At 61.8% G+C, this 25,474-nt stretch overlaps 2 protein-coding genes across 2 annotated transcripts; both read left to right on the top strand.

Annotated features, from left to right (window-relative positions):
* Positions 1-615: 615 nt before the first annotated feature.
* LOC115339290 (zinc finger protein 268-like) lies at positions 616-16,133 on the top strand. Its single transcript, XM_041122456.1, has 9 exons — positions 616-884; positions 1,042-1,210; positions 3,046-3,154; positions 3,820-3,933; positions 4,301-5,630; positions 5,734-7,007; positions 7,848-8,023; positions 13,337-14,139; positions 14,940-16,133. The coding sequence occupies exons 1-9, from the start codon at positions 862-864 to the stop codon at positions 14,944-14,946; spliced, it is 4,005 nt and encodes a 1,334-aa protein (XP_040978390.1). The 5' UTR covers positions 616-861; the 3' UTR covers positions 14,947-16,133.
* Positions 16,134-19,668: 3,535 nt separating this feature from the next.
* On the top strand, positions 19,669-24,635 carry LOC115339289 (GTPase IMAP family member 2-like). The gene is given in 3 exon segments (XM_030009010.2): positions 19,669-20,026; positions 20,029-20,381; positions 24,603-24,635. Coding segments are annotated over 3 exon segments (741 nt in total). The 5' UTR covers positions 19,669-19,671.
* The last annotated feature ends 839 nt before the right edge of the window (positions 24,636-25,474 follow it).

The following is a 25,474-nucleotide window of genomic DNA, read 5'->3' as shown; positions in this document are numbered from 1 at the left end:
CTTGGCTGTGCCGTGTCCGTAACACCCCGGGGGGCGATGTGGCTCGGTTAAACATGTAGAAAAGGCCCTGGTGGGGCCGCTTGCAGGGGCTGAGCTGGCCACAGGATCATCAGTGCTTGGTGGGACTTAATGGTCAGGGGCTAACAATACCTCACGCAGCGGAGAGCAGCGTCCCCGCTGCTGTGACAGCGCCCCAGGACGTGCCCCTCGATGGGCATCTGTACTGGAGGATCCCAAACCCCTGAACACAGTACGCTGCCGGGGAGGGTTGGGATCCCAGCTGGCTCCCACGCGGCACGGCTCCGCAGCTGGCACTCCTCTCGCTGGCCAGATTCCAAAAATAGTTCTAGTTAAGCCCAGGTGTTCGTCAAAGCATCCCGATCGTTGCCGGGGCTTTTAAAGGGTGATGTGAGACTTGCACAGGGTGGGGGGGGGAGGCCCTTCTTCGAAGCATCGTCACTGCGTTAGCCGCCTCCTTGAGGCACGGGATGCTTGGAGAGGAGGGAACAGACTAGGCACCTCCAGAAAAGGCAGGTGAGGCGTTCCTTTCCGACCAAAATTGAGCAAGAAGGTATTTTGCTGGTTGATCTCAGACCGGGTTTTGGCAAGGGAGGTTGGTCAGAGCTGGGCTGGGCGACCCTCGCTTCCCCACAGCACAGGAGTGGGCAGGGCTGCGCCTTTGCCGTTGCCTGCTCGTTGCGGCAGGGCGAGGCCACGCCGGGGCTGGCTTCCAGGCTGCCGGGAGCTGTAGTTCCCTGTGCCCGCGGCCGCAGGCAGCGCTCGGCGTGCGGTGACAGGCCTCTCGGCGTGAACTACAAATCCCAGTAGCACTGCCTGCAGGGAAGCTTTGCTGTAAACAGAATGAATCCGGGCCAGACCCCGGGGTCAGTGCCTTCCGCTCCCCTAAAATAACTCGGAGGAGGAGGAGGGATACAGACGCCAGCGGAGCTTCTCCTGAGGCGGTCGAGCTCCTCCAGCTTTGCCTCTCGCTGTGCCGCGCCGTTTCCCCCGCTCACCGGCTCCTCTCTCTCACTCTCCCAGGGACCCACAGCAGCCATTTGGAGGAAGTCAGGGAAGATCGGAGCCCGCGACCGTGGCGGAAGGCGGAGGGGAAGGACAGCCGCCGCCCCACGCTCTCCCCGGAGCTGATGTCCTCTCCCCTCGCCGGGCGGCCCCGAGGGGAGCAATGTCTGCAGGGGGAGCACCCCAGGTACGAGCAGGGCGGCAGGGTGGGGGCGGGCAGCAGCTTCCCCTCCGTCCCCGGGGGAAAGGCCAGAGCAGGACCAGCTCTGACCGTGCTCCTCTGTGGCAGAGCAGAGCGCGCTGCCGGGGCGGTTGGGAGGAACCCCTGCTCCTCTTTCATGCCGCGACATTTTGGGGGGGGGCCCTGTTGGGGTTTTCCCAGAGGCTGGGAAGTCTTCTGGTGCTTTTCTCCTCGTCATTTAGAAATACCGACACCCGAGGAGCCGCGTTAGCCCTGTGTGAGACTTTTTCTTTTAAATTGGCGCTTCTTAAAGTTACAGCAGCCGCTGGAGCGCAGGCTGGGCTCCGTGTCTTCTGCCATCTGCTCTCCTTGTGCTCCTGCCAAGCTACGGAGGAGTTCTGAGGGAAGAAGAGAGGAATCCTGGGGAGGGAAGATGGGCGGATTGGGTGTCGAGCTTCCCGGGAAAAGCTGCTTTGGCTCCTTATAGAGGTTTCCTCCTTTGGTCCCGATCCTGGTTGGGTGATCACACCCAGGTGAGGGATCCGCTTGGAACCAAGGGATCTTATTAGAGGGGTAGTGAGCATGTGGCTTCAGCCCTTAGTGAGGTCCCCTTGAGGGTTTCTGTCAAGCGATGCTCTCACCGATGAGGAAACTGAGGCACAGAGGAGAAGCAGCTTTCCTGTGCCAAAATAAGTCAGCGGAAAAGCGGGAGGTGTCACTCCAAGCCCTGGTGCCTGCCCAGAGCCCTGCCCTCCCACGTCTCTGCCTACTCACTCTGCCTGTACCTCCCTCCTCGTGCTCCTTTCCTGAAGGATTAGAGCTGCCTTTTGACATGCCGTGTGCAGGGGCTCAGGGGCAGCAGTGCTGGGCAGAACCAGCCCTTCCTCTGGTGCCGGAACAACTTTTCCCAGCCCTTTGCAGGGAAAGGGGTCCAGGATTTCTCCTGGCTGTGTTTCTGTGGATCCGGAGTCCATGGAGAACGCCTTGGTGGTGATCCTGCTGAACCAGGACCCTGTTAGCAATCAAGTTCAGGTTCAAGGGGGTGTGAGGGCTTTCTGAGGGCCTGGGCGTTTAAAGCAGTGTGGCCTGCCTGTCAGCCCCGGGCAAGGTGCACACCTCACTGTGGGGCAGATCTCGCTGGTGGGGGCCCGTGGGTGTTGGGTGCTGATCTAAAAGCCCACCGCCCATCCTTTGGATCACAGAACCACTGAGGTTGGAAAAGACCATTAGGATCATCGAGTGCAACCATTAACCTAACACTGCCAGATCCACCACTAAACCATGTCCCTAAGCGCCACATCTACACATCTATTTAAATATACCCCCAGGGATGGTGACTCAACCCCTTCCCTGGGCAGCCTGTTCCAGTGCTTGACAGCTCTTTCAGTGAAAAAATTTTTCCTAACCTCCAATCTAAACCTCTCCTGGCGCATCTTGAGGCCATTTCTTACTGTCTTATTGCTTGTTACTTGGGATAAGGTACTGACCCCCACCTCACTACAACCTCCTTTCAGGTAGTCGTAGAGAGCGATAAGGTCTCCCCTCAGCCTCCTTTTCTCCAGGCTAAACAACCCCAGTTCCCTCAGCCGCTCCTCATAAGACTTGCTCTCTAGACCCTTCACCAGCTTTGTTGCCCTTCTCTGGACACGCTCCAGCACCTCAGTGTCTTTCCTGTAGTGAGGGGCCCAAAACTGAACACAGTATTTGAGGTGTGGTCTCACCAGTGCTGAGTACAGGAGGATGATCACTGCCCTAGTCCTGCTGGCCAAAAAGCCCAAAGAAACAAGCCCCCAAAAAGTGATGGCCATCTGCTGAGACTCTTCTCCTCTCTCCTGGACCAGCCTGCCCACGCCCTGAACCTGCTCCCTTACCCCAGGCTGAGCGAGGGGCCGAGAGCCGGACACGAGCTGGATGCTGTCAGCGCGGAGATCCCGTCCGACCCCTGCACAGGTGACCACCGAGAACAGCGAGCGGCAGGCAGGCGGCACCGCGCCGGGCAGGCTTTGCCGGCGTAGGGCGGGGGCTTGTGCGTTCTCCAGAGTACAGTCAGTCCTGCGGTAACACCAAGTCCGCCTGACTGCCCTTGACCATGGTGGGGGGACGCAGTGGGTGACGCACAGATTGTATGTAAATGTATGTAAATGTGGCACCATTGCAAGGAATCCCCAGCCTGGAGAAGGTCCTTCAGCCCCTCTGCCAGCCGAGCTCCTCTGCTAAAGATGAAGATTTCTCTTCTGCTCGGGAGGCTCAGGTTGGAACTAATCGCATTTTTGTGGTAGCCTTTGAAATCCGATCATAAAAGCGTTACGCAGGATCTAAGGCTACCTGGGTGAGCGTGCGAAAGACTCTGGAAAGAGTCGTTTTCCAAGGACTGGCGCTCCTTCCCACCTTTTGCCTTGCCAGGAGGAGGGAGCCTGGTGCTGGTATTTCCTTTTATCTTTAATTATATGTCAGGCAGCAGAAGCTTAAAATAGATGAAAGCGATGCCCCCAGGCTTCGTTAATTTTAGCTTATTTGTGAATTAACGCAGGCATCTCCAGCGTAACGATGTCTATGCCGAACACATGTTTTGCAGTGTGACAGTTCATGGTGACCAGCTCTTATTCCTTAACCAGGCTACAGATTTTTCAAGCCCGGTGGTTTGTTCGGTATTAAACAGTCGGAGGAGCCGTACGCCGAAGGCCAACAGATGCAGGAGGAGAGCAAGATCCTCGTGAGCCCCTGTGCGGGTAGGTGCTCTGCGTGTCCCAGCGGAGGCTGTGGGAGCGGTGGGAAACCGGCCTTGGCGAGGGATGTTCCTCTTGTGGGAAAAGCCCATTTTGGGCCAGCTTGCAGCCATTTTGGGCCAGTTAATGGCAAGTTTTTGCTATCGTGGCTGCTGCCAGCGCCGCTCTCAGCGAGTCAGGGCTGGAGCGGGCTCTGGGAAGGGTTCTGCTCCTTTAAGGTGTTATAAACTGTAATGATTTAGTTTTAGGTAGTCTTGCGAGGAGCAGGGAGTTGGACTCGCTGATCCTTATGGGTCCCTTCCAACTTGAGCTGTTCTGTGATTCTATGAAAGACTCTGAAATTAATATCTTGAATCTTTTTGAAATCTAGTTGAGCCCGGTCGAGTGAATAAAGTCGAACAGCCCGAGGAGAAACCCGGGGGAGCTGCCGGCTCCTTGGAGCTGTATCCTGCAGCCGCCAGCAGTTCCAGCCGCTGGTTTCATGGTGGGCAGCGTGCACCCGAGCGGGCGGGCATGGAGAGAGACGGCACCGCCGGCCTCAGCCCGCTGTCCACCCGAGTGGCCTGCTGGGTGCCGCAGCTCGGCGCCGGCCCTTTCCGCTGCGCCCAGTGCGGGAAAGGTTTCCGTCAGAAGCAAAGCCTCATCACGCATGAGAGGATCCACACCGGAGAGAAACCCTACAGGTGCGGGGACTGCGGGAAGAGCTTCAGCCAGCGGCCCAACCTCCTGACCCACCGCCGCGTACACACGGGGGAGCGCCCCTTCCCCTGTGCCCAATGCGGCAAGAGCTTCAGCCAGAAGGCCAACCTCCTGGCCCACCAGCGGATCCACGCTGCTGGGGAAAAGGCGCTGGCTGGGGGTGAGCAGGAGGACGGCACTTCCAGCAAGCCGAAGCTGCGATCCCAGCAGAGGAATTACCAGGAGGACACCCCCTTCGTCTGCCCCGAGTGCGGGAAGAGCTTCCGACAGAAGCCCAACCTCATCACCCACCGGAGGATCCACACCGGGGAGCGTCCCTTCACCTGCTTCCTCTGCGGCAGGAGCTTCAACCAGAAGACCAACCTGGTGACCCACTACCGCGTGCACACGGGGGAGCGCCCCTTCGCCTGCACCCAGTGCGGCAAGCGCTTCACCCAGAAAACCAACCTGGTGACGCACCAGAGCACCCACACGGACCTCCGTCCCTATCCCTGCGGGCAGTGCCAGAAATGCTTCAAGGACAAAGTCTCCCTCAAAGCCCATCAGAAGACTCACGCCCCGCGCCAGCGGCGCTGCCCGGGCCGCAGCCCGGCCACCGGCCTGCCCTACGGGGCTGCGCCCACCCTGCTCCAGCCCGGGGGTCCCGAGCCAGAGGCCCCCTTCAGCCCCATGCCAACGCTGCCCGTTCAGAAGATCGCTGAGGGCCAAGAGCTGTACTCGTGTACAGAGAAGAGCTTTCCCCCCAAGGAGCCGCTCCTGCCGCACCAGCAAGCCCCCCTGGGTGAGCAGACCTTCCCCTGCGTCCAGTGCGGGGAGGGGTTTTGCCAGAAGGTGACTCTCCTCCGTCCACAGCACAGCCCTGCCACCGAGGCTCCCGGCGGGTGCGCGGCAGCCTTCAGCCACAGCCCGCACCTTCTGGGGCACCTGGGGGTGCAGCCTGTCCTTGGGGATGCGACCCCCCCCAGCTCCCCCAGCCCCCGGGGTGGAGAAGCCCTTCATCTGTAACCAGTGCGGCAATAGCTTCGGCCTCTGGCTCTCCCTCGTGGCCCACCAGAAGACCCACATCGGGCAGAAGTCCTACCCGTGCCCTGAGCACGACAAAAGCTCCGGTGATGAGCTGTCCCCCAAAGCTTCCCAGGAGAAGCAGGTGGAGGGGAGGGCCTGGGTGTGCCCCGAGTGCGGGCGAAGCTTTGCCCAATACGAGCGTTTGGTAAAGCACCGGCAAAACCACCGGGGCAGAGGGCCCTACCGCTGCGATGTCTGCGGGAAGAGGTTCAGCCTGAAGACCAACTTGGTGACCCACCAGCGCATCCACACCGGCGAGCGTCCCTTCACCTGCGGCGTCTGCGGCCGGCGCTTCAACCAGAAGGGGAATCTGGTGACCCACTACCGCACGCACACGGGGGAACGCCCCTTTGCCTGCCCCCAGTGCGGCAAGCGCTTCGCTCAGAAGCCCAACCTCATCGCCCACCAGAAGACCCACACCGGCAGGCAGCCCTTCACGTGCCTGGAGTGTCCCAAGCGCTTCAAGAGCAAGCTCTCCCTACGGGTCCACCAGCGAGTGCATGCAGCGGAGAGACCCCAGAGCGAGCCGGGCCAGGCCCCTGGCCTGCAGACCCACCCCGGCAGCCCCTATCCCTGCTCGCTCTGCGGGGAGACCTTCGAGGAGCACGGGGAGCTGCAGCTGCACCGGCAGGGCCACGCCGGGGAGCGGCCGCACGCCTGCGCCGAGTGCGGGAAGCGATTCCGGCAGAAGGTGAATCTGGCCGTTCACCAGAGGACCCACACTGGTGAGCGGCCGTTTCGCTGCGCCGAGTGCGGGAAGGGCTTCAGCCAGAAGGCTCACCTCCTCCGGCACCGCAGGACGCACACCGGCGGCATCCCGCCCTCCTGCTGCGAGGGGACGTGCCCGGCGCACCCAGAGGAGTCAGACGGGAGCAGCACACCCCTGGGAAAGGGGACTGACCCCCCCAGCATGCTGCTGCCCCCCTGCTCTCGTGGAGCTGCTCACGGATCGCTGGCTCGGGAGGAGCTTCGGCCAGGAACGCAGCCCCCCAACAGACCGGAGAGCCCCTCCGGGGCAGCAGACATCCTCCTGCAGCTGATGCAGGAAGACCACCACCTCGTGTCTGGCTCCCACCACCCACAGGAGGGACCCGCAGGGCAGTGCCCCTGTAAGTGCACCGAGGGAGGGGAAGGCTTGAGCCCGAAGCCGCCGAGCCTGCCACCGCAGTGCTGCTGTGCTGACTGCGTGAGCCAGCGGCAGCTGCTCCTGAAGCCCCAGCCCGACTGCCGAGCGGAGCTCTGGTGCAAGTATGGTGGCTGCGGCAGAAGCTTTGAGGAGAAACGAGTCCTGAGAGTGCCTGAGAGAGCGCACGGTGAAGAGAAACCCTCGCCGTGCCCCAGCTGCTTGTAATGCCTGCGCAGGCTGCTGAAAACCTGCCTCCGGGCGAGGGACTGGACCTCATCAGCCTTGCCCTAAAAGACACCAAACCTAAAGCAGCGGTGGCTCGCACTGAGGACCGATCGCTGACCAAATGAGGACAGTGCCGAGGGAAAGCCGCAAGCTGGGACTCGTGGTGCTTGCCAGGACATGGTGGTGGTGGTGGGGACTTGGGAGGAGCGTGGTGGTTTTGGGAACAGGAAGCTCAGAGGACCCTACAGGCGGGTATCGGATGGGGTGAAGGAGGAGGTGGACTCAGATGTGCCGTGTGAGCTTTCTGTCTCATGAACATACCAAATCTATAGCGGGTATGGAGCTGAGGAGCAGTGACAGGACCCAGGATCCACAGCGCTTGCTCCTGCTGCGGCTGCACGGGCTGTAGGGAGCAGGAGGAGCTTGGGATCCGGGATCCCTTGGCTTAAAAACCTCTTCTGTCGTGCAGCAGGCCCAGCAGCAGCATGCCTGCCTGCTCCTGCCTCCAGATTCAGTGGGTGACACACAGACCCAGAGACAGCCATGGGGCAGCGAGGGGCCTCTGTGGGTCAAAAGCTTCTCCCAGAACCCTCCATCCTTCTCTTCCGGACTGGATGTCGTTCCACAAGGACGCGTTTGGGATGGAGAGCCGAGACTCCCGCCATCAGCTGCCCACCAGCCTGGGCAGAGGAGGAACAGCTTGGCTGGGCGGGAGGAGCGAGCTGCAGGAGACAAGGCGAGCTGGGGAGAGGTGCCAGGGCCCTTTTTGCCGTGGAGGTGACCTCCTGCCGATGCTCCCCAGCCAAACGCAGCAGGATCCGGCCTGTGGCTTCCCTGGGGGTAGAGCAGAGGAGCTGGGTGAGCACCGTGAAAACGGGAAACAGCCGGGAAGACAGCCTGGAAGCGTCTTGGCTCACCTCTGCTTCCAAAGGGGACCCGGGAGAAGCGTCTCCTCCGAACCTGGAGGAGCTGTGCAGGGTGAGGGGTGGGGTGGGGAAGGGGGGGTGTAGCTTGTGCTTCTCTACTTGCTCTGTGGATAATCTTTCTGACTAGCACCTCTTTCTGGTACTCAATTAACTTCTGAATAGGTAACCCAGACACGCCGGGAGAGCAGTAGCGGTTGTAGTCTGCCGGAGCCATTGTGGTAGCTTGCGGTGGTGATGTCTACCCATTTCCCTGCCCAGCATGGTGTCCCAGCTGCCGCGGGACTGCCAGCAGCAGCGGGGGGCACCGGTTGCTTGCTGGGGCTTGCCTGGCATCTCCGCTTCCCCGTCAGTGTGGCAGAGCCCATGACACTGGGAGGCGAAGCTGCAGAGCCGCTTCGCCAGGCGCCTGGGGAGGGGATGTCGGGGCAGAGCTTTAGAAACGGGAACTGTGCGCCTGAAAGCTGTTCTCGCTTTGAAGGGTGTTTTATCCAAAAGGGGAAACGAACCTTGCCTGCTGTGACTGAGGGAAGCCGTCGTCCCACCGCTCCCCTCCCGCATGCCGGCAGCCATGCCCCAGTTGTGGCGTAGGAACCGTGTCTCGCTGTGCTCGGCTGCGGAGCCTTGCGGCTGTGACCGTTGGGCAAAGACCTGCCTTGAAAACACAGGGGATGGTGTTACCAGAGCCAAGCTCAGTGCCGCGCCGCTCGCCGCCAGCACCCAGCTACTCGCCTGCATTTTGGGGGTGTATCCTAGGGGGGGTAGCATAAGGAAAGGCTTTGTCATCTGCCAGGGGCCGGGGCGGCAGCTGAGGGGACACCGGGACGGTCACAACTGGAGTCTCAGCTGGGGTGAGGCACCCTGAGCTGATGAAGCAGCTGGGTGGGAGCTGCTTGGCAGAGGGGTCCCGGCACCCAAAATCTAGCAGGCCAGAGTGAGTGTCTGCCCCCATCCCCTCCTTGCCTGCCCCCCCCCCCCAGGGCAGACATGCCACCCTCCTCCCCTCCGCTCCCTTCCAGCAGCATTTCAGGTCCTTGCAATTCTATTTTTTTGAGGTTATTTAAAATAAAAGCTTTCTCACAGCAGGCTCCTGGCTCCTCTGTCCTGGGAAGCATCGGGGCCATACCGTGGAACAAGCCCGGCCTGGGGGCCAGGCTGGGACAGGGGGGTCTCCCTTAAGCTTAAATCGAGGCCCGAGCTTAGGCTCTGGTGAAAGCAGGTGAATTTCTGGCTCAGTCTCGAGCTCTTCCTGACCTTCAGGGCTAGAGCTGCATCCCTGGACCACGTGCCTCCTTCCCTTGCTGAGCCGGCGGCATCTCGGCGCCCGCGGGTTGGCACAGCACCGCGCTGCGGCTTGGCGTGAGCGCCACGTGCCAAGGCCAGCCACTGGCTGCGGCCCCCGGGGCTGCACGGCACCAAGGCTCTCACAGAGGCTGACGGCAGGGATGGCGTTGCAGGGCACCGTGGATGCGGTCCCAGAGGAGCCATGGTGCCGGCCAGCCCCAGCCGCTGTGCCGGTTGTTCATCCCTGCGTCCGCTTTGCTCCTCTCGTTTTGTTGCAGTTTCATTTATGGTCGTGCTGCTGGCAAAGGCACTTGCCAAAATGCTCCTGATTTTTCCATCTTGTAGCAAAAATGTCTGAAAGGAACAGGCAAAACGTGCGGGATTGGCAGCAAAGCCAGTGACTTGTAGCCTTTTTTAGGGCCAGGAGGGCAGTTCCCATCCGCCAAGTCCCAGCTGCTCCCGGCCTCTCCCGGGCTTGTGCTCGGGTCCTCGGCTTGGTTCTCGCCGCCAGATGAGCCAGCTCAGGGGTCAGCAGGAAAACCTCCGTCCCTGGGACTGTGGCAGGTTTAGATCCCCCCAGTCATGGTTCCCAGCTCTCCATACGGCATCCCCTGGGCCTCAGCTGCTCCCCATGCTCCCGCAGTGAGGCCGGGCTGCCTGGGGACATCCTTGGAGCCCCTGAGGCACTGGGAGCCCGACCTCGCCACGGGGAGCCGAGCCACTGCCCTTCGTACCCCCTCGCCATGGTGGGCATGGGCCTCCTGCCCTGCAGCTGGAGTCAGGGGGGCCCCAGAGCCCTCCGGCCCCCGCCGCCTGCTCCAGCCCTGGCTGGGGGCTCTGCCGGCTGCCAGCCCCTGGCCCGGCTCGCAGGGACCACCAGCATAGCTGAGGGAGCAGGACCGGCGCTGGGCCCGGTTTTCTGTCCTACCGACAGGCAGAGAGCCAGCCAGGCTCCAGGGAGAAGCCCATGGGAGGGCATCAGGCCTCTGTTGTGCAACCGCGGCTGAGGCTCTGGGAGTCTGTGGGGGCCGGAGAGCTCCCACATGGGGTTGCGGCAGGCTTCGTTACCCATAGCATCCACTGACGAACCCCTCCAGGGAGGGAATCCTTTGCCAAAGAGTCGCCAGCCCTGGGCGCCCCTCACCCCTCGGAGCATGGCCCCCCCATTACAAAAAACCTCAAACCTCCTCCTGGCCCAAACCTGTGAAGGAACAACGTTTTTGGGGGAAAGATGTGGGGAGCGGCAGAACCCCCCCAGCCCACGGTGCTGCCCAGCCCTGCTCCCGGGGACCCAGGATGCTTTTGCCACGAGCTGCGCCCAGCCGTGCCGCTCACCACACTCCGGTGGGGATGTGGGAGCCGGGGCAGCCTCCTGCCATCCCCCCCTCGTGGCTCAGGAACAGATGTCCCCTGTCCTGTCCCACGGCAGCCCTTGGCTCCACCGCCTCCACCAGAAAGGGAGTAACACCAGCTCTGTGGCTTCCCAGCCACGTCCCGGCTGTCACCCCCGGCCCTGACATGTCACCCCCGGCCGGCTCCGGCACTCGTGGTTGCCGTTCCCTTGAGAAGGGGACACGTCCCCACTTGCCCCCTGGGCAGCCCCACCAGCCAGCTCCTGGCTTCGGCAGAGGCTCTGGGAAGGCAGGCGTGGAGGGGGCCGATGTTTTGGCATCACCCGGCCCTGGCACGGCAGGTCTGGGCAACGGAGCGATAGCAATCTCTGCTGCCGGGCGTCCTAACCGAGCGTGCTGCCCGACTGCCAAGCGCTGGCAAGCCGCAGCCTGCAGAGAGCTGCTGTGCCGAGCACGGCTGGCGGGTGCCCAGGGCTGGCCCCGGCCGTGCCACCCTGCCTGTGCCGGGCCCGGTGCCCTCCAACGCGCTCTGCGGCCGCTGAAACTCTCCAGGACACGTCAGTCTGCGCAGCGCTGGGCTTGGTTACGGCCTGGAGGTGCTCGTGGCACATGTGAGCTCCCAGCAGTGCCGGCTGCTCCGCTGCGGCAGCTGGGAGTGCCACGGGACCACAACGGGCAGAAACGCCTCATCCCCAGTTGCGGCGGGAGCTCAGGACCAGCGTGGCCTCCGAGCCGGGCACTACACGGCCCACGGTGCCTGACCATGGGCTTGGCCGCTCCTTTCCCCACGACATCCCCGCAAGGGGCTACAAAGGGCAGCCCCGGTGCTGCAGGCGGGGTGCTGGGCTTTGCCGCGATGAGGTCTGTGCCGCAGCACGCGCTGCAGTCACAGGCAGCCCGTGGCTCGGCAGGGACGGCTCGGGGACTGGTGGCACAGCCGGCTTTGTGCCAGAGTCACTGTCACATCTGCTGTGCTGCCACCAAAACACAGCCCGGCGCTCCTGAGGATGGCCAGTGGCTCTCGCTCCGGCACTATCTGGCCACAGCTCCCTGCACTGGGGGGGATGTTTTGGGGCCCCCCAGTCCCGCCAGCGGGCAGCTGGCCGCTGGCACAGGCTGCATGGCCGTGCCCGGCACACACAAGCCCATCCCGGTCTGGGAGAAGCCACTGTTTCCATGCAGGCCGGCGTGACTCAGCACCAGCGGCGTGTCCTGGCCCCGGAGCCAGCTGCGATGGCCACACCATGTGTCAGACGAGGGTGCCTCGGCCGCGGCGGCAGCACCGTGCGCACCCAGGGAGCCCGGCCAGCATGGGGGGGTGCTCCTCCCTGTGCAAATGGCCCCGAACCGTGGTGCAGGCGCTTGGCAGCCTTGCTGCCCGCCGGAGTCACCCAAGGGCTCACCGCCCGTGTGCTCGGCACACCGTGGGCACCGTGTGCCGCCGGCTGGGCGCGTGGCTGAGCACCCCTGGCCCTGGCTGCCAGGCATGGGGAGGGGGTCTAGGGGGCAGGACCCGGGGGGCTTTGGTCGTTGTCCTGGGGCAAACACACACCGGCTGCGCCGGGGCCACGCAACCGCTCCGTGTGCCGGCGGCAGCGCCAGGGCCCGACCGGGGCCACGGTGTGGCACCCCTCCGGTTTGGACCCCCGGCGCTCCCCGTCCCGCCAGACCCGCCATTCCCGCTCCCGAGCCCCGGCTCGGGCAGCCAGGCCGGTTCCTCTGGTTTTGGGACAATTTGCGCCAAATCCTGGGCCCGGGGGTGGGGGGGTGACGTTGCCATGGGTTGGGGGTGAGCATCCTTCGGGGGGGGGGGGGGCAGGTTGTCCCCAGGTAGGGTGGGCGTCCTGCCGGGCCCCAGCCCGGGGGGCGATGCTGCCCGGGTCGGGGGGGGGGGGGGGGATGCTGCTGCTGCTGCCGTGCCCGGCTGTGCCGCCCCTCCGGCCCCCCCCCCTCGGGCGGAGCCGCCGCAAGGCCGGGGTGACGGGCGCGGGCGGGCGCCGGTGCGTCAGCGGGGCGGGAGGGGCCGGGCGGGGCCGGCGGGACGCGGCGCGGCGGCGGCTCGGGCAGGTCAGCGCCGGGGGGGGGGACGGGGACGGGGACGGGGCCGGGGACGGCGCGCTGCGGGCGAGGGGGGGCACTGGGGAGCCCCGGGGAGGGGGGCGCGGGGAGCGGGGCCGGGGACTCCCCTGCGCCCCGGACGGACCCTGCCCGGCTCCGGCCCGGCCCGGCCCGGCCCCCCCCGCTACCCCCGCGCAGGAAGCGCCGCGGACACGCGTGGGATCCGCCGGGTCGGGATGCGCCGGGGGAGCCCCAGAGCGGGCCGGGCCCAGCGTCAGGCCGGGCCGGGGCCGTACCCGCGGTGCAGGTAAGGGCGGCTCGGCCCGGCCCGGCCCGGCTCGGCCCGGCGCACTGCGGTGCAGCTCGGCTCCCTGCCGAGGCCGCCTTTGCCCCCCCCCCCCCCCCCAGCCTGGGCCCGGCCCCTCCGGGCAAACCCGCCCCCCGGCCCATGGGACAGCAGCCCACCCAGCCGGCCCAGGGCCGTGAGATGCCACAACCCCCTTACCGGGGCACGGGGGGGGGGGGGTGTTTGGCAGGGGGAGCACCCGAGGGGTTCGGCGGGTGCTGGCAGCCCCGGCACAGCCCGGTCCGACCGGTTCCCAGAGGTGCCGGGTGCCGGTGCCGGGAGCTGCAGCCCTCCCTGTCTGCGCTCCCCAGGGATGCGGGTGCCGTGAGCCGGGCAGCGGGCGCCCATGACGGACCTGGCTTCGCCCGCGGGCGAGAACCCCTTCGCCTTCCCGGGCGGCGAGGAGGGCCTGGGGGATGAGAAGGCGCTGGTGATCCACAGCCAGGTGGAGGAGGAGGCGGAGAAGGAGTTCAAGTGCATCCTCTGCGGGGAATGCTTCGGCCAGCAGCCCAGCCTCGCCCGGCACCAGAAGCACCACGCCGGGGAACGCACCTTCATCTGCGCCGAGTGCGGCAAAGCCTTCAGCCTCAAGCACAACCTCATCATCCACCAACGCATCCACACCGGGGAGCGTCCCTACCAGTGTGGCGTCTGCCAGAAGAGCTTCAGCCTCAAGCAGAACCTGCTCACCCACCAGCGCATCCACAGCGGCGAGAAGCCCTTCTCCTGCCAGCGCTGCGGGAAGCGCTTCCGCGAGCAGCGCTTCCTCCTCAACCACCAGCGCACCCACGCCGAGGACCGGCCCGGCACTGCCGCCGAGGTCCAGCCCGGCGGCAGCCGCTCGCCGGAGCCGCCTGAAGCAGCCGGCGGCCCCTTCGCCTGCGCCCAGTGCGGGAAGGGCTTCAGCTGCAGGAGCAGCCTGGCCACCCACCAGCGCAGCCACGGCGGGGAGCGGCCCTTCGCCTGCCCCGACTGCGGCAAGACCTTCAGCCAAAAGGGCTCCCTGAAGATCCACCGGCGCACCCACGCCGGCGAGACCCCCTTCGCCTGCGCCCAGTGCGGCGAGAGCTTCGCCCAGAAGGTCAACCTCACCGCGCACCAGCGCACCCACGGGGCCGAGACCGCCCTCACGTGAGCCCCCCCCTCCCCGCCTCAGCACCCCCTGCCCGTGCCGGCCTTCCTCCAACCGCAGGTCCCGGCAGTGCCTGTGCCCCCCCCCGCCGCCTTTGGGGCTGCCCTGCCAGGGTTCTCCCCCTGTGTCCCCCCCCAGCCGTTTTCCCCCCAGGGTGCTGCAGGAGCACCCGGTGCCCCGCTCACACTCCCTCCTGCAACGGAAAATTCTGTCCCAGGGGAGTTGGGGGTCACTGGACGCTTCCCCCGGGTTTTGGGGCAGGGGACAGCCCTGTCGGCATGGCGCAGGGAGCCGCCGGCACGCCTGCTTGGGGCGCACAGCCCAGCCTGGCCACACATGCAGCCATGCCCAGAATGACGGGGTGCCAGCAGCCCCAACTTGGCCTGGGAACCCCTCTGGCTGTGCTCCTCACCCGCTTCCCGCCCCTCGTCCTTCTGCTGGGGTTTTTCTCCTGATGGTCACGAGGCCGGTCCCACCAGCACCAGAAGCCTTGGGCGCTCCCGTCCCCCACGCCAGGAGGAGCCTCGCGCAGTCCGCGTGGTTCCCTGGGAGCCCTTCCTCCCCCTCGACGGCACCACAGCGGCACAGCCTCATGCTGCAGCTTAAAGCCCCCAGGCCAGGGCGAGAGACCATGGAGGAGGAGGAGGAGGGAGGTTTCCCCAAGGCATCCTCACATGTCCCCCTGCCCTGGCTTGGCCAGCATGGCTGTGGTCCGGTGCCGTGAACCCGTTCACCACCCAGCATGACCGGTGTGCCGGGTGCTGGCGTGGGGTAACCTCTGCTGTGCTTGCTCGCCCAGGGAATGACGGCTGCGACTGCCAGAGCGGAGCCGGATCTCAGCAGCCACCAGCCGCCAGCCACACACCGCCTTTCACAGGGAAGGAGCTGCACCACCACGCTGCCGTGGGCCCCACTGGGGAGAAGAACGTGAAGAGGAGGAGGCAACGGCTTGCCCCGGCTGCGCGGAGAGCCCCCAGTGGTGCAGAAATCATGCGAAATAAAAATAAAATAAAACACAAAGCTCGAGGGTGGAGACTGCTTCCCCACCGGCAGCAGCTCCGGCACGGAGGAGTGACTGTGGTGAGGCGGGGGGCTGCACCCCGCTGCAGCAAGGCAGAGACTCCCGGCCCAGGCAGCGCAGAGGTCCCGGTGCGGTGCCAGCAGCGAGGAGCTGAAGGACGACCCGGAGGCAGTGGGGAGCACCTGGCCAGGAAGGTGCGGGGTTGGGGCGGCGGGGAGGACCACGAGTGCCTGGTAGGTGGGAAGGCTCCGCTCCGGAGACATGCTGACACCAAACCGTGGTGGAGAGCCAGAGCCTGGCTGGGAGAGGTGAGCTGCAGCTGGGATGGGAATACTGCCCTTCTCTGCCACGCAGGGCATGTGCGGCTGCAGGCGGGGACCGGCGCATGGCACGGTCCTGGCTCCCAGTGTCACCGATGTCCCGGTTGCTGCCGAATCTGGAGGGACCTGGGCCGGGGCTCCCTCCTGCAGACCCCCTCCCGCATCCTCATGTCACCCCTTGTGTGATGCCCTGGGCCAGCCACAGGCTCCAGGACAAGTGTCCAGGGTGAGCGTCCCTGCAAGGGGGACATGTGGCACTTTGCGACACCCTGGCCTTCGCCCCACACAGGCAGCGGCGTCGGCAGCGCTGCCCATCCCCAGGCAGGATGCTCCACGTGGGCAACAACAAGCCGGAGCAGCAGAAATGCATTTTCCAAACCCAGGGATGTTTTTCCCCCAAACTTGTCACTCTGCACAGGGCTGTCTCGGCATGGGCTGCCGGCCGGGCTCAGCTCCGGCGGCTGCGGGTTGCTGGCCAGCGCCGCACTGCCCGCAAGCTTCCCCTCGGCGCCGGACGAGAAGCGAAGCCCCATGCGGGTGCCTGCACAGGGACCCCCTGCGCTGCCCTGTCCCCCCCGCCGCTTCCATTGCAGCTGCTGTGTGGAAATGCAGGTACTTTGATGTGTATCATTAAATGAATTAAAGCCTGGAATATCCCGCGTCTCCATCTCGCTAGGAGCTTGTGGAGCATGGGGAGGCCTGCCGGGTCCCCGCACTCCCCGGGTCAGCCTGTCTCCAGGCTGGCACGCAGGGCAGAGCTGGGGGAGCCATCCCAGCCCTCCTGCTGGTGCTCTTACCCAGCCGGGGTCTCCTGGAGAGCAAGTGCAAACATGAGAACACGTATTTAGCAAAAAACCCTGAGTTACGTTCCATATTTGTGGTTCACAATGTGCAGTCAAGCCAGGAACCGTGTTTGCGTGAAGGCTCTGGGTGTTGCACGGCGGGGGGGTGCTCTGCCGGGGCTGGGGGCCTGGGGAGCAGCCGCAGCAGCTGCGAGGGCACATCAAGACCATCCCTTGCCGAGGACAGAGCTGCTCGGACACCGGCATGACCAGCTCCATGCTGCTGGCAAGCAACAGGCCACGTGGCCTTGCTCTGCAAGGCACCGGCTCCACATGGCTCCTTCCTCTCCAGCACGGCTTGGGGGGGTTTCTCTCTCACGAGTGGGCGTTTGAGCATTGTGCCAGCCGCTGTGGGGTTGGCCATGCTGGTGGGACAGTGGTGGAGCGAGACCCCGGCTCACCCTCTCCAGCAAGCCCCTCGCAGGCGCCCATCCTAGGCTCTCCTTGCCTGGCTCAGCGGCTGTCGCTGGCGCGGGGCTCGGCTGGATCCTGCACCTGGGATCAGTGGAGCATGTGCTGCACCTCCACCGTCCCAAGGGAGGGACATAACTGGGACGAGCAGTGGCCAGGAGCAAGGAAACCCCCAACGCAAGCTCTACATGAGCTTGGGGACCACTCCACAGGCTCAGGCCAGGCATGCTGGCCAGTGTGGTGAGCCTGGGCTGTGCCATGAGCTTGGCCATCGCTGCCAGCCCCCAAGCACCCTGCCCTGGGTGCTGCCAAGCACCCAAGAAATCCTTCTTGTTCTTGGCACTGCCAGAGCACCGTTCATCGCTGGCATTTTGAGGATAATGTGCCGGAGCAGGTTCCTGGCATGGCTTACACGGCCGGCATGGGGCGTTTGCTGCCAGCGTGGGGAGCGTGGCTGAAGTTCTGCTCCTGACACGTGGGCTGTGGTGGGCACAAGGCTTCCCTTCCATCACGTCCCAGTGCCCTATGGTTGTCTCTGCCCCACAAACCCAGGCAGCATGGTCGCCATCCCGGTACGACCCCAGCCCAGTGTCTCCTGTCCCTGCCCTGTCCCTTGTCGCTGCTGGGTTCTGCCCTGCCACCCTTGCTGGTTTTACGTCAATGGTTCCCCTTTGCCCAATGCCCACCCTCGCGCAGCTGCCCGCGCAGAGCACTCGCACTGCCAGTGGGGAAAAATCACCAGTGAAACAGGGCCCCCACACACCCCAGGTTGTGCACACGTGTGGGGGGCAGCCCCATGTCCTGGGGTTCCTGAAGTCTCTGGGATCTCTGGTTCTCTGGGACCGTGTGGCCCTCGATCTCTGGAGTTGCTGGATCCTTGGCCATGCCTACGTGGATGGGAATGGGGCAACAGCACCTGGCAGCAGAAGTCACAAACATCTGAGACCCCAGGGAGGTTCCAGGGGAAACCCCGGTGTCACAGGACAGGACACCTGCCCCACCAGCAGGACGTCACTGCCCCGGCACGGCCACGCTGGGATCCCATGCGTGGGCAACGTCTCGCTTTCTCCTTCCCACCCCCTTAATTTCCAGTAACAGAAGCTGAAACTCGGACTCTTCCCCGTTTCAGCGTGGTTTGGTGCTTTTGCTGCACCTGGCTGCGGCACCCACACCCTGCCGGGCCAGCGGAGCCACAGGTGGCTGGAAGCACCCGGAGGGTGGGGGGGGTCCAGGACATGCGAGACCCCCACAAACAGAGGTGGCACCCACGGCCCCCAGTGGTGCCTGAGGCCGAGCACGTATCCTCCACGGTGGGAAACAGGTCCCTTGGGGAGACGTCAGCCCGTGAGCCAGCTGCCACGCGGTGGCTGCCTGGCAGCGCCGTGCTGGAGCAGCACAGCCCTGTGCGGCTGCAGAGCCACCCTGGCCCCACAGCAGCACCGCCTGACCCCCAGGGACATGCAGGACCCCCCTTTCCACGGGGAACTCGTGCCAGAGAAGCTCTCGCAGGGCAGCCCCGTGGGAGCACCATCACAGGCTGCTGTTTTCACCCATCCTGCTTTCCACTCACCCAAAGTGCTCCCGTAGCAAAGTGCCCCCCGTCCCCTCCCACCCCTGCGGGCACCAGGGCACTGCACGAAGCATCCCTTCTTCAGGGCATCATCCCGGAGCAGCCCACCCCTTGGGGTACGGCTCCAAGGACAGCGGGGCTGTGGTGGCCTCAGCCAGCCTGGGCTGCACCCAGGAACTGCTGCTGCCTGTAGCCGGGGCTGGCACTCGTGGTGGCACTGGGAGCATGGCACAGGCACCAATGGTGGCATGCAAAAGTACCGGGAGCGCTGAATGTGCACCGACAGCGGCTTGCAGAGGTACCAGGAGTGACCCAGGACTCCGGGGCACACCAGTCCTGCCCACCCTGCAGCTTTTGCTTCTAATTGTAAATGTCAGATGTGCGGCCACGGGCGGGAGGTTTGTGGTCAGTGCGGGGTCACAATATGGGGTGAGGCGAGGGGCAGGCAGGAAGGGGGGGACTGTCTGGTGAGCCTTCCCCCCGTCTGCCGTGCGCTCCGGCTGTGCCGTTTTAGGGCCCATCTTCCCACAGCACAGGCAGCATTTCGACACCCCATAGCCTCGTGCCGTGGGGAGAGGCCGGTGCTGCGAAGGGTCTGCGTGCCACCCCAGCTGCAGCGCGAGGACTTTGCCACAGGCTGCCACTGCCATCGCCACTGCCGCTCTGCGCACGGGCAATTCCCGGTGGCTCTGAGAGCCTCCAAGGGGACATGGTCTCTGCCACCCCCCAGCTCTCTGCCTGCTCGCCCAGGAAGGAGCCTGAGCCGCCGGCCAAGCCTTACTCCCATGGGCAGAACAAGACCCCGTCCGGCCTCGTTCTGTGCACTAGCAGAGAGGCACCAGGAGAAGGGACGAGCTCTGCGGCTGCAGGGGGGAACTCTTGCCTTGGCACTGGCTCCAGCCAGGCAGCACGAAGGTACTGGGCTCGAGGGGCAGGGGAGGGAGATGTGTGAGGTTTTATGCTGGCTGGAAGGTTTTTTTGAGGGGAGGAAGGGAGTCCAGGCATGCCCGGGCAGCCAGAAGAGCCGTGCAGGGAGGGAGCTGGTTTCTCCCTACTGAACTCCTGCCTGCACAAAGCTGGTGCAGTGCCTGTTTTGCAGGCAGGAAGACCTGAGCAGGAGGGCAGGCTGTGTGAGAGAGCACTTCAAAGGTGTCTGGAGGATGTTACTGGTGCCCCCAGACCCCCCAGGCAGCCCCGAGGACGGTCTCCTGGGGGGACAGCCCATGCGGACACCCCAGGGACCTGGCACAGGCAGCACGGTGGTGCTAACGGGAGTTGTGTATGTCTGCTTTTGTCCGTGCAGCGTGGCTGTGGCCATCCAGCCCGCTCTCATTCCCATGCTGCCCAGGGAAGGCAGGGGCTTGGGGATGAGGCTCCTCCTGGTTGGGAAGAGTGGGGCAGGGAAAAGTGCCACCAGCAACACCCTCCTCGGAGAATGCGTGTTCAAGTTTGCGACCGAGCTGGTGATTGTGAGCTGTGTGCAAGCACAAGGGTGCTGCGATGGCGAGGACATCACAGTCATTGATGCAGCTGATATTTTTGATCCAAAGGCTGCCATCAGTGAGGTGTACAAAGAAATTACTCATTGCATCAGGCTGTCCTCCCCAGGCCCCCATGTGCTGCTGCTGGGAACAAATCTGGGCCAATCCATCGAGGAGGACAAGGAGGCTGTACAGAGACTGCAGGACATTTTTGGAGTTGATGTTTTGAGGCACACGATAATCTTACTCATGCAGAAGACCTGGCAGGGAGGTCGCTGCACAATTACCTGCGGTATTGCGGCAATGGAGCGCTGCAGGACCTGATCCTGCGCTGTGGGAGCAGGTACTGCGGCTTCAACAACAGAGCAGTTGGTGCTGAACAGGACCACCAGGTCACCAAGCTGATGGGGATGGTCTGCTACGTGGTGCAGGAGAATGGGGGTGAGTGGTACAGCAACGACATGTACCTGGAGCCCAGTTTAATGGAAGAGAAAGTGGAGTATCACATGGGGAGGTACAAAGCAGAGAGGAAAATGAGGGAGTGGTCCAGAGCTATGCCATGCAGGATAATTGTGGGTTGTGGGATAATTCTCCTTGTTCTTTTTTGTTTTCCCTGATTTTCCTTATTTTTCCTGATTTCCTTATTTTGTGGAAGTGATGAATCACAGAGTCACAGGAACATCAAGGCTGGCAGGGACCTTTGGAGATCATCTAGTTCAAGCGCTGTTCAAGCAGGGTTCCCCCCAGAGCTGGTTGCCCAGGACCATGTCCAGTTGGATTTTGGACACCTCTAAGGATGGAGACTCCACCATCTTTCCAGGCAGCCTGTGCCAGTGCCCGGTCACACTCACAGCAAAAAAGTTTCCTGATGTTTAAATGGAATTTCACATTTCTGTCTGTGCCCATCACCTCTCATCCTGGCACCGGGCACCACTTGGTCTCCATCAGGTGAGGAGAGGATTCCCCCTCAGCCTCCTCTTCTCCAGACTGAACAGTCCCAGCTCTCCCAGCCTCTCCCCATCTGTCAGATGTTTCAATGTCCCAGTTGTCTTTGTTGGACCCACTCCAGCGTGTCCACATCCATCTGGCACACAGAGCCCTCTGCTCCATGGACACATGCCACTCTCCAGCCCCAGGAGTCCTCATGTAATGACCACATGTTTCCGAGGGAGATTATAAACTAAAATACTTCAAACCCGCCATGCCTGGCCTGGCACCATCCCACCGCAGTGCCATGTGCAGCCCCAGGCACCCTGATTTACTGCTGTGCATACAGCCGCTGCTGTCACTGCTCTTGGAGATGCCACCGAATGCTTGCTTGTCATGTGTGATGGAGACACAAGGGCTGGTTTGGAAGGAAGAGGAGAAATGGCAAAAGCCCTTCTCTGCCAGGCCAGGTGTGCGAGGGCGGCTGTGGGACCTGCCCTGTTCCTCAGGCCAAAGCGGTGCCTGCCCCAGGGCACGGTGTTGGGACCTGTCACCCTTCTCCTGCCACTGGTGTCCATCGGGGAGCTGCAGCTGGAGTCAGCCGGGCAGGTGACATTTTGTTTTCCTCCCCAGGTCAGTGAAAATACGAGCTGAGGGAAGACCCATGCAGACAGCCTGGGCAGTCTGGCAGGGCCTTTCCATCAATGCCTGTGGCACTGGGGTCTCTCCCTGCTGTCTCGGGGCTTTCAGCTCTGTCCTGCAGTGCTGGTCCTAGGAGTATGAGCATGGGAGATGACAGCAAACTCCCCCCAGGTCCAGGCCAGCTCATCTGGGTTTCCCGTGCAATGCAGTTTCATTACAGCAACTCGCCACAGCCACAGATGCCTTGAGGGTCAGCAAAAGGCTCCACAGAGCTCAGAGCATCAGCAAAGCACCAGGGTAAAAGAGGGCGGTCCTTCCACAGGGATCTGCTGCAGAGTGGGAAAGTTATGGGTCTGTGTGGGGCCGTGGCTGGGGCCAGCGCCTGCGGCGGCTCCAGGAACAGCACTGGGGGTGCCTGATGCTCGTGCTGGGGATGCCTCTTGAGCCAGGGTATATTGGGTTTGCATGACAAGGTTTCGGTAGCAGGGGGGCTACAGGGGTGGCTTCTGTGAGAAGCTGCTGGAAGCTTCGCCCACGTCCCATGGAGCCAATGCCAGCCAGCTCTAAGACGGACCCGCTGCTGGCCAAGGCCAAGCCCATCAGCAACAGTGGTAGCATCTCTGGGATAACAGATTTAAGAAGGGGGAAAAGAAAACTGCGCTCCTGCAGCCAAAGAGAGGAGTGAGAACATGTAAGAGAAACAACCCTACAGACCCCCAAGTCAGTGAAGAAGGAGGGGAGGAGATGCTCCAGGCGCCGGAGCAGAGATTCCCCTGCAGCCCGTGGGGAAGACCATGGTGAGGCAGGCTGTCCCCCTGCAGCCCAGGGAGGTCCACGGTGGAGCAGATATCCACCTGCAGCCTGGGGAGGACCCCATGCCGGAGCAGGGGGATGCCTGAAGGAGGCTGTGACCCCGTAGGAAGACCACGCTGGAGCAGGCTCCTGGCAGGACCTGTGACCCTGCGGGGGACCCACGCTGCAGCAGTCTGTGAAGAACTGCAGCCCATGGGAAGGACCCACGTTGGAGAAGTTCATGAAGGACTGTCTCCCATGGGAGGGACCCCACACTGGAGCAGGGGAAGAATAAGGAGTCCTCCCCCTGAGGAGGAAGGAGCGGCAGAGACAACGTGTGATGAACTGACCCCAACCCCCATTCCCCACCCCCCCTGTGCCACTGTGGGGAGGAGGTAGAGAATTCGGGACTGAAGCTGTGCCTGGGAAGAAGCGAGGGGTGGGGAGAAGGTGTTTTAAGATTTGGTTTTATTTCTCATTACCCTACTCTGATTTGATTGGTAATAAATTGAATTAATTTTCTCCAAGTCGAGTCTGTTTTGCCTGTGAGTGTAATTAGTGAGTGATCTCTCCCTGTCCTTATCTCGACCCACAAGACTTTCGTTATATTTTCTCTGCCCTGTCTAGCTGAGGAGGGTAGTGATAGAGTGGCTTTGGCGGGCACCTGGTGTCTAGCCAGGGTCAACCCACCACACAGGGAAAGTCCAGCCCAGTGGCTCAGCAGGAAGGCAGCCCAGGGTGTGAGCCTTCTACCAAAGGTCCCTTGAACAGGCTTTTCCCGTGGATGCAGCGAGCTCTGGGCATTGCAGATAACGAAGCTCAGGGCAGGCGAAAGGAAGCACAGATAACCTTGGCTTTTGCACAACAGGCAAGCTCCCCCTCCTCACCCGCAGCCCAACCTCCCTAAACAGCCCACATTGCCCAGGTCCTCTGAGAGGGAGGATGCCTTTCCCCTGCTGTGGCCCAGGACACCCCCCCCCCCCCCTAGTGCAGTGCCTGCTGAGTTCACAGGGCTGAAACTCCTCTGCTCCCTGGGGAGCAGGGACTGATCGCCCTCCGCCTGAGCCTCCCGGGGCTCAGCATCACAGTGAAGAACAGTTGTATATGGAACCAGTTACAGCCCTTGTCACAACTGGGAAATGCCATCATAAAACTAACAGACAGAACAAACCATAATTAAAACAAAAAACTGGGACAAGTATTGCATTTCTAAACCCTGCAAGATATGGTCAGCCCTGAAGTGGTCAGGCAGTTGGACTAGATGATCGTTGTAGGTCCCTTCCAACAGAACTATTCTATTCTATTCTATTCTATTTCTATTTCTATTCTATTCCAATTTCCTTTCTGCAAAACAAAGAATTAAAAATGGCTTAAATAATCAGAAAGTATGTGGAAGACTCATATGACAAATTTAGAAGGAAATAGCTTTAGAAACTACATTGGAGTTAAAATAAATGAATTTCCTTCTAAAAACATTCAAGCAGGACAGAGAACTGCTTTTTCATTTTGTCCTGGTTTCAGCTGGGATAGAGTTAATTGTCTTCTTAGTAGCTGGTATAGTGCTATGTTTTGAGTTCAGTATGAGAAGAATGTTGATAACACACTGATGTTTTCAGTAGTCGCTAAGTAGTGTTTAGTCTAAGTCAAGGATTTTTCAGCTTCTCGTGCCCAGCCAGCAGGGAGGCTGGGGGGGCATAAGGAGTTGGGAGGGGACACAGGCAGGACAGCTGACCCAAACTGGCCAAAGGGATATTCCATACCATGTAACATCATGGCCAGGGTATAAACCAGGGGGATTTGGCCGAGGGGAGGGGGATCACTGCTTGGGAACTAACTGGGCATCAGTCAGTGAGTGGTGAGCAATTGCATTGTGCATCACTTGTTTTGTATGTTCCAATTCTTTTATTATTTTTATTGTTGTTACTATTATCATTATTATTTTCTTTCTTTCTGTTCTATTAAACTGTTCTTATCTCAGCCAACGAGTTTTACTCTTTTTTTCCCTGATTCTCTCCCCCATCCCACGGCAGGGCGGGGGGGAGTGAGTGAGCAGCTGTGTGGTGCTTAGTTGCTGGCTGGGGTTAAACCACAACACATTCTTTTGCCCCAGATATTTGTAGGCTGCAGATAACCACGAGAAGTTGATGTTCCTGTAATGACCTGGTGTATACTATCAGTACAGACAAACTTGAAGTTTGTTAAACTACCATTATGGAAATGCAATTAAAATTTCCATCTCTATTGACTTTCAGTTCTCATTTGGAAAGAAACATTGCCCAAGCCTTGTTCATGGAAATCATAACCCACACCCTAAAAGCAGGTATTACAACCTTTTTTGTTTTTTTCCCCTGGAATAATAGCAGCAGAATTTAAAACAATTTACCAAAGGCACCTGTGCATTTTGTCCTGGAGTTTCAATGTTGCAGCTTCTGATGGTTTTGGTTTTTCTTCTCCAGATACAACGGCTGGAATTTAACCATTGCCTGTGAAGTGTGGCAGGGCATGTTAGAGAGAATGTGTGTGGGAAGAGATTTCTCTGAATTGCAAATCAGTTGTGCTGAACAAACAGCCTTGTATCGGCTGTCACTGAGGAGCCAGTTCTGCTCTCTAACAGCAGAAACTGCACAATAATCACAGAAATGGGAAAGTACGGAAAAATATCACCTCCCCCCTATGGGATGCGTTTTTAGTTGGGTACTTCTTGTCCCCACTGCTCTGTGCCCACAGCCAACACATCAGCTCTGTCTTCCTCCTCCACACAAGAGCAGGGCTGCCAATTTTCCTGGCTCAAAGGACTGAAGAGGCTTTTACTAGAACAAGTTTTGCCTTCAAAGTTGCCAGGTTGGGCGTCCACACACCAGAATATAAAGGCTATTCATGAAGTAGCTGCACCTCCGGTAATGCTGGGCACTCGAAAACGCTCTCGTTTCCCGTGTGAAAACATCGAATCCTGAGGTCCATCTAGTGGCTGCTCCCTGAAGGCTGAGCTGGTGGCAATTGTGTATTAGGAGACCCAAGGAAGGGGCCGAGTGGGGCGCAGATGGAAAGAAGAGGGTGCAGCCATTAAACACCATCCCCCGTGGAACCAGGGATGGAGCTTGGCACTGTGGGGATGCTCCAGTCCCCTGCCACCGGCACCCAGTCATGGTCCTGCTGTGACAGGGATAAAGAGTTGCTGCACAGCAGGGGCTACGGCACAGACAGAGCTGTCAATAAGGCGTAAGCAGAGAACATGGCCCAATTCCCAGAGCAGAGGGAATAGGAGAGCGACTGGATCCTTTCCACTGCCTCTGTGTAACCAGTGGATGCTGCAAAACCATCCTCACAC

The sequence above is a fragment of the Aquila chrysaetos genome, chromosome 3 (assembly GCF_900496995.4).
Source record: "Aquila chrysaetos chrysaetos chromosome 3, bAquChr1.4, whole genome shotgun sequence".
Taxonomy (NCBI): Eukaryota; Metazoa; Chordata; class Aves; order Accipitriformes; family Accipitridae; genus Aquila; species Aquila chrysaetos.
The sequence above is the reverse complement of the archived record's forward strand: the minus strand, read 5'-3'. Positions and strand labels throughout refer to the sequence as shown.